The sequence below is a fragment of the Etheostoma cragini genome, chromosome 13 (genome assembly GCF_013103735.1).
Source record: "Etheostoma cragini isolate CJK2018 chromosome 13, CSU_Ecrag_1.0, whole genome shotgun sequence".
Lineage (NCBI taxonomy): Eukaryota > Metazoa > Chordata > Actinopteri > Perciformes > Percidae > Etheostoma > Etheostoma cragini.
Window position 1 is genome coordinate 2,143,809 of NC_048419.1, and position 11,059 is coordinate 2,154,867.

The 11,059-nt window shown below is 41.4% G+C and overlaps 1 protein-coding gene across 4 annotated transcripts in view; it reads right to left on the bottom strand.

Annotated features, from left to right (window-relative positions):
• abr (ABR activator of RhoGEF and GTPase) overlaps positions 1-11,059 on the bottom strand; it is a 127,637-nt gene that overhangs the window by 39,684 nt on the left and 76,894 nt on the right. For all 4 annotated transcript variants that reach the window (XM_034890079.1, XM_034890080.1, XM_034890081.1 and 1 more), the window contains 5 exons: positions 9,917-10,085; positions 8,032-8,151; positions 7,664-7,739; positions 7,420-7,524; positions 3,889-3,963 (listed from right to left, as the gene is read on the bottom strand). In XM_034890079.1, the coding sequence (XP_034745970.1) occupies positions 3,889-3,963; positions 7,420-7,524; positions 7,664-7,739; positions 8,032-8,151; positions 9,917-10,085 (545 nt within the window). The remainder of the gene's footprint in view (positions 1-3,888; positions 3,964-7,419; positions 7,525-7,663; positions 7,740-8,031; positions 8,152-9,916; positions 10,086-11,059) is intronic.

An 11,059-nucleotide genomic window follows, 5' to 3' on the forward strand; every position in this document is an offset into this window, starting at 1 on the left:
CAAAAACATCAGCCTGACCTGCGCTTTGGGCATTGAAAGACACCAAGTCCACCAACTGGGTGAGCTCCGAGTCTGACCGACTGGAGCAAATATTCCCATATGTGGCCATATAACGATGTAAATGTAAATGTGCTGTATTTATATAGCGCTTTTCCAGTCTTAACAACTGCTCAAAGCGCTTTTACATCTACAGGAAACATTCACCATTCACACACATTCATACACTGTGGCCGGGGCTGCCGTACAAGGTGCCACCTGCTCATCAGATAAACATTCACACACATTCACACTCCGATGCGCAGCACCGGGGGCAACTCGGGGTTCAGTGTCTTGCCCAAGGACACTTCGACAATGACTGCAGGGGCGGGGATCGAACCACCAACCTTCCGATTGGCAGGCAACCGCTCTACCACTGAGCCACAGCCGCCCCACGATCACTAACAAGACTATACGGTATCATGGAATCTCATTCCATCTGGTTTCATTTCTTATATTGTTTTTTTCCTCTCAGCATCCTGAAAGGTTCTGGCATAATTACTCCTAACAAGGAAGGGATTAGCGCTGGTGGTATGAGGGGGGTTCAGCGGAGGGGAATTCAGTGTGACCATCTGGGATTTATATATATATATATATTTGTTTTAAATGAACCAGTTATCCTACGCTTCCGCTACACACTAAAGCATAACAGCTCCAAAGCCGTCACCGCCACTTTGACATCCAACGTCCTAAAAATACACAAACTACCTGTCTGCTGCAAGAGCTGGGATGTCATTTTTGAATGATCAAAGGTGATCCAGTTTACACTGAAGCACACAGATGCAATTCAGTTGGCACTTTTTTATGACTACAAAAACAACTGTTGGTTGTGTTCAATTAAAAATAAATAAGTGAGGGCATTTCTTTAAAACGCTATTATGCATTAAACTGCTCTTTTTCAACTAGTCCCCAGAGAAGAGTGTATTCAGCAGCTCCCACTTTCCTTTGGAAGTTGATTTCCTCTCCATCTGAAATGGCTTAACGTGCCCGGACCTATAATTCAAACAGGCCGGGGAGAGAATATATAGAGAGGTATTTTTGTGTCCTCGCTGTGGATCCAAGAGGGCTTTGAGAAGTAGGGCAGACTAAAAGAAGACTGGAACTCCATACTTTTTAATTTTCCTGGCAGGTCACCATCGGGCTCAGACTATGAGTGGGATGAATTGGTCAGCATGTGGTCTCTAACCCAAAATGCAGGGGGTTAATGAATACCATCCTCTTCCATCTCCATTAACTGAGAATGGCAGCCTTGTGTTGCATGTGTTTTTATACAGGAGGCTGATCTTTGCCCAAGGCTGTGTTGAATGGTGAGTCAAACTACGGGTTCACAGAATTAGGAGACAAGTGATAATCAGTTAAACTAATCAGTGTCTCCACAGCTACAAGTCCCAGCCTCAGAGCAGCTCTCTGTCTGTATGTTTTGCCCCATGGCTTCAGGAGGAAATATTCTAAGAGAACAAAATAAAGAGGGGACAGGCATAATCGAATTGTTTTCATTCAATCCAGAAGGAGAAAACTAATAAAAGCATGGCCAACAATGAATGGAAATGAATGCAGCCATGGCTGGATTTGATTATACGCAAAAATCACAAGAGTCATGAGAACATGTGAACACTCACAGCTGTGTTTTGCCCTTCATTTTTATGGGAACAGTGGCGAGTGACGAAAACTTTGGTTTTGATTCAAGCAACAAAAAAAACTATTTTACTTTAAAAGGGATCTGTTACTTAACTTTTGATTGTCTGGTAGCAACCACACTATTATTCCAATATCAGTTATTGTATTAAATAGAAGTTAGGTTGAAATCTCTTTAGGCGTTGGACAAGCTCATGCAACAAAGTGATTACTGATTACTGTAGCTGTGCCCAATTAAAAGGGCTTCGTTGCAGTTGGTCTGGATCTGTATTCTGTACACACTCTTAGTATGTAGCACGGGAAACTGCAGTTTCACAGCAGCTGTTGAATATATGTAGGGGGAACATAGCGGTGTCACTTGTTGACACTCGGATATACTTAAAAATAAAACCAAGAACAAAATGAACATCTTTTGCACCTCTCTACTGGGTCATGTTTTCCATTTTTTTATTCTAACAAGTTTTTGGGAGATGCTCGACTCGTAGCTTTCCTGTGACCCAGTTTGACTACTTTGCCCTGGGCTGAATTTAAAGCCCTTCCCCACTGGGGAGAGATCGTTGTGACATAAAAACACAGTTCCAATGAGATATTCTGGTACATGCTTATGTGTTTTTTCAATCACACAAACAAACAAAAAGAGGCTTTTAATGATTACAGGTCTACCGTGTCTGAATTACTGAATAATGACTGCTATTTCAAGTCAATACACATTAAAATTCTGATACATAATAATAATTACCACATGCATCAACAGAAAGCAAACACACACACGCACGCGCACACACAATATTGCAAAGAAACAGCAAATTGCTCAAAGTTTCTTGTCGAGAAACAGCATGTCTAAAGCAGACAGTGACAGTGAAGAAGACAACAGAGCAACTAAAGCCACATCACACCTCAAACACACAGCCTGAATTACACAACAACATGACCGCACAACATCTACATAAAAAGTCAAATTTGATCCCACTATTAAGCTACATCTGGATGAAAAGAGTGTAATTTCAGTCATTTGTGGAGGGAATTACACAGTGCTTTCAACAAAATGAGTCCCATCAACTCTATGACCACCGGGCTGTTTTCAAAACATCTGTTTATGACAATGCGAAATTCTGCCAGCGCTGGACGAGTTTGATAATCAGGACTTAGGGATATTTAAAAAATAATACTACAAATGTCCATCTATCTCTGAAAAGGGTAAAAACGACACACTGCAACCTTCAATGCAATTACAGCAGAAGTCAGGTACTTCAAAGCAAAGTGTTCATAGGCCACCGATGAACAGATGTGCTGTTTCATCTTGATATGTCACACCAGAGTAGCATTAACAACATTCAACAACACATCGGCTACTACCCACAACCTTGATGCCTTGCATGCCCCGCGCTGGCTCTATACACTTGACTGGGCACATCTGACACCAAACTGTATCTCACACACACACACACACACACACACTTCATTTTAAACCCCAGCTCTCCGTACTCCATCGAGGATCAAACAGGCTTTCAGAAGAGAAAGCTTTCCAATCCATTACCCAGGAAATTCTAGCGCGCCAGCTTTCATATTCTAAAGGCTGTCATGGTAACAGAGGAAATCACATTTTTTCATCTCTGTCTCTTTTCCAGATATTTGATATTTGAACTGGTGCAACAGGGCAAGTGTACCGCAGCACCAGCTGTCCGCTACTGACACGTCTCAACGGTCCTGCCAAAGTTACACTTGGCTGATATCAAACACACACACAAACACACACACACACACACAAGCAGCAGTTGTGCAATATCAGAGACAATTGGCATTATGTTTGCCAGTAGTTCAGTTTCAAATTAGTCCTTCTTTCTCTTTCCTTGTTTATTTGCATTGAGTGTTTTTTCTGACATGGAAACAACCACAGGAATTCCACAGTCGCTTCAACTTCTCTAAGACTCTCTCTTTCCTATCATCTAAGCTTTTATACTCCATCCATCCATCCATCCATCCATTCATCTATCCATCTATCCATCTATCCATCAGTCCGTCCATCCGTCCGCCCATCTCTGCATTGAGCAATGGCATGGTGGAAAGTGCATGTGAAGACTGCAGAGATTGACTTGACCATGCGTTTTGCTGGCAAACACGTATGTGCACAGCAGCTAGGAGTGAGGGGATGCTTAGCAAAAGTGTGTGCACCAGTGTGGTCAAAAAAAAAACAACTGCCGTTTCTGGCCGACTTACTGGCTGACTCCTTGAATCCTTTGGCGGAGTGGACGATCACATGCAGAAAGCCGTACAGGCCAGGAGTCTCCTCATCTGGAAACACAAGCACACACAGCAGTGAGGCCAGTTCCTCATGTAAATAGGTTTACACATTGTATTATAAAGTCATTCAGAATCAGAGTTTGTGTGCATGAAACAGAGCAAAGATAAATGGATAGAAAAAGGAAGAAAAAAAGTTAATACCCACTGAGCACTACTGGGCTACAGATCTCATACACCCTAGAAAAACTCATACAGAAGAAGTAGAATACAGAGGCTTTTCCTGTATCGTCCTCTATTGCCCTGTGAGAATATTGCACACAGGAGGCTGCAATATTCTCACTTGCCTAATATATCCATTACTGTCACATCCCATCATGACCGCCCCTCACATTAGTCATGCACCGCTTTCCTTCAGAAAGACATTTTTAGTGTCTAATTTCCTGTCAAAGCCACCCATTTTTACGTCTGGTACAGGGTAACCAAGACAAGGCATTGGCAACTGTACTGTTAATATTTGATTTTGTTTCCTTTAATACCAATAATAAGTCTCTTTAACTTGTTGGGAACATTTATGTAAATGATACATGGCCAGAACAAGCAGTCTTATACTGTATGGCAACTTTGGAGCATACTATATGCTAATTATCAAATTTGATGAACTCCTCATGAACAAGCAGGACTCGTCAGGATGAAATGAGAGATTCACAACCAGTTTTGTCCACTTAAGAGAGTTTGATGAATTGTAGCATTGCTAATCAACATAAAATTGCTCAGTGAGAGGCATGAGGGCGTTTTATTCATTTTAGGTTGGTTGGTCCAAACTGTCAGATTATGTTATGATGTTTATAACGTGGATCATTAATGTTCTCCCCCATTCCAAGAAGAGACACATTAAACTTCAGATGGCATTAGCCAAGACTTGAATCCAGTGCACCAGATAATGGCTGAGGAAAAAAACTCATTTGAGGACCTAACTGTTATCACATTTTGTCAGATCAGTATCAGACCGCACATCAACAAGCACAGTCTTCTGCATAACAACTGAGCTGGCCGCCGAGTGGAGGTTCGTGGGTGGAGGTTTGTTGGGTGGCCTGATATACCCCCTGTCCCGCCCACAGACACATGAAGGGGATTCACTATTACTTTGGCTGAGGCGTCTAAAGGCTGTTTCCTGGTAAATAAACTGCGACGGAGGCCTTCAGGACTGTTTGGAGCGCCACTGTAGGCGGCTGAGAAGGGAGCAGGGTTAAATGTGTGTGTGTCCGCGCGTGTGTGTGTATTGTATAGAAGTTACAGGGGAGTTTCACAGGAAGAAGGTTCAAATGTTCAGCTTCGAGGTGGCCTATGTGCTGCTTTCAGAGCAAAACTGAGATCCAGCTGGTCTCCATTTAAACCCCTACTGTGGTCCCATCATCTTCACGTGTCACTTAGGTGTGTGTTTACATTTGCTTTACAATGAGGAGAGTTTCAATAGTCTAAGATAAAGACGTGGGGCCTTAACAAACAGGGATATCACCTCCCTGGGAAAAAAGGAAAATATACACAATCTGGAGCAAAACGACAAACCCAACACAGCAAAGAGGAGAAGGTTTAATCAAGTCAGCAGGGCGAGTTAACGTGGAAGTAAAGACCTTTTGGAGTTCATCAAAGCCGTTAACATGCCTGAGTGAAAGGTAAAGAAACTAGTTTTATTTCTCTGTGGGGTCCTTTCCATAATGTAGTCAGACACTTATAATAACCTGTCAGTGCTAAAAACAAGCCCTTTTAGTGGATGTACAGTACATTAAAGGTATTTAATTTCCCCAGAGGATTACATTGTGAATGGTTGTCCACATTAATCACTTAGACACTTAAACATTTCAACATAGGGTCTAGGTTTAAAAATACCTAAGCTCCCCTTTATAAACAGTATTTTGTATTTGAACAACCTCCCATCATGATTTCAAGAATAATATCAATCTAAGGGATAGTCGGGTTAAATCTTATCTTCCTCCTCAATGACTCTTTTATCGCCATTACAGGATTTTAGGGAGGAAATTAGGGCTGGGACAATATGCTTTTGTCCCAATTTGATTCTTTCACGCTACATAGGCACCAATTTGGTCTGCAGTGCCATCTTCATTCATTGCGATAGAAGTATAGCGATTCGACAGCATTGAGTATTGCAATATGAAATTAAATAAATCCAGAGACATTTCTAAAACTAATTATTTTCTAAAAAGAATGCACATCCCAGTCTGAAATTTATGGACATAACATGGATTTTCTGCATATTCTGCTTTCAGTCAGGTGAATCATCAATCACGATACACACCACCACCCCACAGCATAAATGCTGAATTTGATCGTACAATTGGAACATTCTGTCCATTTGCCTTCTGAATGTGGAGTGTGTAAAAGGCATTGATGTAATGGGTGAGCGCAACCCAAAGCCGACAGCCAACGTTTTTTATTTAAGCTTTATTTACACAGGTAATCTCATTGAGACACAGGGTCTCATTCTAGTGGGACCTGTTTATGTTTAATGAATGAATGAACGTTTGATTGAAATAAGCTTTGTTTACACACATGTCAGAAAGCCAAGTTGTGTGGTGAAACGTTGGTTTTATTAAACAGCTCAGAGAGTGCAAGCTTTAAATTTATAATCTAAAAACGCATACCTAAAATGTAAATTGATATGAAGGTTTAGACCTGCTATCTGGTAAAAACCTGGAAGTGATGTGTGTTGGGAGTTTATTTAGAATAATTAAAAGGAGGAACTAGGTAACTAGCACAAGCAAAAATAAGGCACCTTTAAAAGAAGTAACAGTACTTCACTGTTCAGCGGGCTACTGACATGTGAAAAGTTTCCATTGAAGGTCACCAGATTGCAAAATTGAAAAGAAAACCCAAGAATCCCTATGACCACCACTTTAGGTATTGGATATCAAAATAATGGCTTACTTCACAGAGACACCACTGTATAAAAAGCAAACAGGGACCTTTTTCTGTATAATGGGAGAGAGATGAAGACAGTGGGCCTTTCAGTGTGTTGAAACCCCCCTGTCACCTCCAGGCCTATGCATGTGTATTGTGTGTGCACGTGAAAGCAGAGACCCTTGTGCCATTTGGGGAGATCAGAGTAGGTCGGCCAGATGGCTTTAATGTCACCACCAGGCTCTGGAAGCGGTGCAACATGGAGATCTGGAGCAAAAACAAACATATAGGAGCCGAGAGCTCAGCGCAGGCCACCGCCGGCACACTGCGTGGCATTCACTGCTAAGAGATAGATGAGAAACATATTGTAACCTAGATTCTCTCCTGCCCCCCCCCCCTTTAATTATGTGGCTTATTTGAGGCTGAGAGTAAAGACTTTTGTGTGTGAATTTAAACTCAAAGCAGAGAGGAAAGGAAGGAGCAATGGAAAACTGCGTGTGTTTGTGATTGTGGGAAAAAAAGGAGAAAGCAAGAGAAACATACAAAGCAGCCAAACCTAAAGAATAAGAAGATATTGTGTGTGTTTCTTACCGTCTTTGTTACTGGTGACAGGAATGTTGTGGACAGTTCGTAGTTTGAAACAGGAGCTGGTCAGGACCTGGAGCTCGACAGAACTTAAAACACACGTCTGGAGGTCTGACAAAAACACAGAAACCACACAGCTAGGGTCAAACCTTCACTTTTCTGTGTGTAAAAAGTGGTTTTAAACCACTTTAAGATGAAACACACAATGTTTTCTAAGGACAGACATGGCCAATAGGACAATTCTTTTCACCTTTCGTCTGGAGTTTCTGGATGCTTTCCCTCCACTCTGACCTCTCGTAATCTGACGACAGGAGGAACTGGTAGCTCTGGACACACACACAGAAAAAAAACACTGTCAAGGACATCTTCCTTCAATAAAATCATTGTTGAAAAGTGCTGTGAAAAAAAAAAAATAATAATTCAAAAGCACTGCAGATTTTATGCAGAAAGCTTAAATGCATCTGACAACCACTAGAAAAGATATGATGTGAAATGATTTAATGCTGTTGAAAGATCAAACTCTGAACCTCAGCCATCCCAAGGACTATTTTGAAAGGTACATGTCCCCCTCTATTGGTGAGACTTTGCGTTGCAGCTGAATGGATGCCGAGTGACTACCTTTCCATGTTTGTTGTGGACGCGGAAGGGGATGGTGGGAGAGTGCAGGAGCAGCCACGACTCCTGCTCATTCATCTTCTTTCTCAGACGCTCCACGCGACTCTGACCCTTCGGTGCTTTCTAAACACAAGCAAACAGACATCATTTAGTCCTGCAGCTGGTACAAGAATGTTTCATGTAGGATTTAAAGCTTTAGTGTGTAACTTTATATTATTAATGAACATCCGTTACATTCAAGCCAATGCCAAATAACTTGATACAAAGCTAATTAAGCTAATCACCATCAGCTCCACACCACTCTCTCTGTATTTTTGTATCATGGGGATGTGTGTTTTGTTTTAGAATTCCTGATGGGGGCGGCAGAAACTACGCACTTTAGCTTTAAAGTAATCCAGGAATAACTGTATGTACAACTTCACAGGTACACAAACAGGAATTGCCAATCGACAATTTGGTATACTTTTAACTGTTTGATGTAAACAAATTTAAGCTAAAAAAGGGGGGGTACAGTTACAAACTGATGGCAGCATTTAACTTCTTGTTTACATCCTCGGAATAACTTTTGGTTATGTAAGCGTTGGTTGAAAAACAGGATTTATCAACATCAGTATGCATGTTGTCCACCCTCCATTATCTAAAGTCCTAACAGGAGACTGAAATGTGATTGTGATGTGGGTCTAATGTTTGAGGTTGTTGGTTGGATGTTGGATGATTAAAAAAGTGCATTGAAATGAAATTAAACTTTAGGTTGCTATTCAACAGGAACAACTTTTAATATGAGAGTATTACACTGAATAAATACAAGTATATTCTAAGATAAAACTATGGTGTTGATTCTGTGTCTAGTTTAAACACCATTTTATAATCAACTATTAAAATTAGAACTAAAAGTCTTTACTTTGTCATTACTCTAATCAGCATGGTATCGGCTTAACGATTTATTTCCTATTTAACAGGAAAGACAGCTGATTGGCCCATGAAATGAGCGCAGTGCTGGGAGAGTCAGGAGCTCAGCTTCTTGTCAGTATTGTAGGAAAACAAACACACACACATCCTCCAAGCCCTCACCAGGAAGACGTGAGTCAGAGTCTGGATACAATCAGCCAAATCTCTCCCTGCTCTCACTCAAAATACCAGCGTGGTCACTCTCTATGCCCTGGGTGGGCGAGTTAAACGCTGTGAAAGGGGAATAACAGGAACTCTCTGCTCCCGAAGCCCACAGTGTCTCAGCCAGGGGAGCGGGGGTGTATCTATGCAGGCTTTTAACTTGTGGAGGCTTATAGACACTTTTTTTAACCTGAGGCGATAACTGAATGTTTCAGCACCGATAGGAATAGACAAGAAAGACTGACGCAAACGTTTTCCAGTGTAAGTGTACCCATTTGCTGGTGCAAAGCACAGTAACAATTTAAATTAAGGGAGGGAATTAAAAAATTCCCTTGGTATGATGAAGATCTATTCATACTCATACATATTTTTGGATGCCGCTTTTTTTAGTCAGTGTTGTTATGCATACTACGTTGCACACTGAACCTTAGCTCGCCCCTGTTTAAGACAGACAAAAGGTGTGGGTGTGGGTGACGAGTACTGAGTTAAAGGGAAGGTGCCGTGTTTCCAGTAAGGAATCACTAACATTAGAGAGTCTTCCATGAAAGTCTGTGTATCCTTAATAAATAAATAGATAGCCATTAAAGTTTCACAGGACATATGAGTCAAAACATCCCTCCTGAGTGAGCTGTATGTGTTTGATTTGCCTCATAATGCTGAGAAACCAGCTAATGACTCATTTTAATGAACCTTGAAGGTCCTGTTTAGATACCACTGCTGTCTAGTGAAAATGTAAAACAAATGATTAAAAAAAGTCAGTGATAAGCAAAAGGATTACCTTCTCTTTCTGTATCTCACTCTTTAAGACCGAGATCTTGATCTTCATCTCCTCGATCTCGTGCTCGGGCAGGATCTGGATACTGTGACACGAGTCGGAGTCGTCTAGGGTCTGGAAAGTCAAGTCCGCCAGAGGGATGTACCACTTGCACTCATACTGCTGTTGGCGACTGCAGATGGACAGAGAGAGAAAGGGTGGAGGGATATAGGAATTCAGAAGGAGAATATGAAACACAATAAGTCAAAGAATCATACAATAAATCCTTCCTCGAGTCCCCAAATCATTTGAGGACACAACAAAAACTGTACACAGAATCAAGGCAGTGGAAAAAAACCAATGAAGTCTGTCCAGGTGGCTGTTTACTTATATAGTCATGATTTAAGGAAGCTTTAAAATGCTATGATTAATATATCTCCGGTCTAATTTTGACAAAGCATTCTTAGGAAGAGGTGATTTAATTTGTCACTGAGCTGTAACAACATTACTGTAACGCTGGATTCATGAAAATGATGCATGCTCAGCAGAGTGCCACTTCCGCCAGGGCTGAGGAATGATTTGCATCTTCACTAATGAGATTTCAATTAGCATTCCTGGGAGCTGCACAGGAAACTCATCACCGGTGTGAAACCTTCATCACGAGGCCAGTTTGAGCATCTTGATAATGACAATCTACGCTGGGGACAAAAATCTTATATATTACAACTAGTGCTGTCAATAAAACTATCATATTAATGGCGTTTCGCAAACCCAATTTAACGGCGTTAATTTTTTTATCGTGAGATTAACGGTCTTTTTGGCCTAGCAAACACGGTAGTTTTTTCACATGCTGTTGCAACAACTTTAGACAACAACGTTAGAAAAACTACAAAACCACACTGGATGTAGCTGGACCGGAAACACAACAACAGGCACGCCGCACACATGCCGTTTGGGCTTGTGAGCCGGCCAAAGAGTAGTAACGTTATGTTTTGAGAGGATAGAGAACAACACGACAAAATGGACGCCGATAAGATTCTGGATGGAAAGTTTCCTTGTTAAAAGTTGCCAAATGTTCCATTGAACAAACCAAAGTGATCTGTTTGTTTGGTCGTTGTGAACTGAGCTATCATCTCAGCACAGCCAGTCTGAAATACCCCCCCCCCC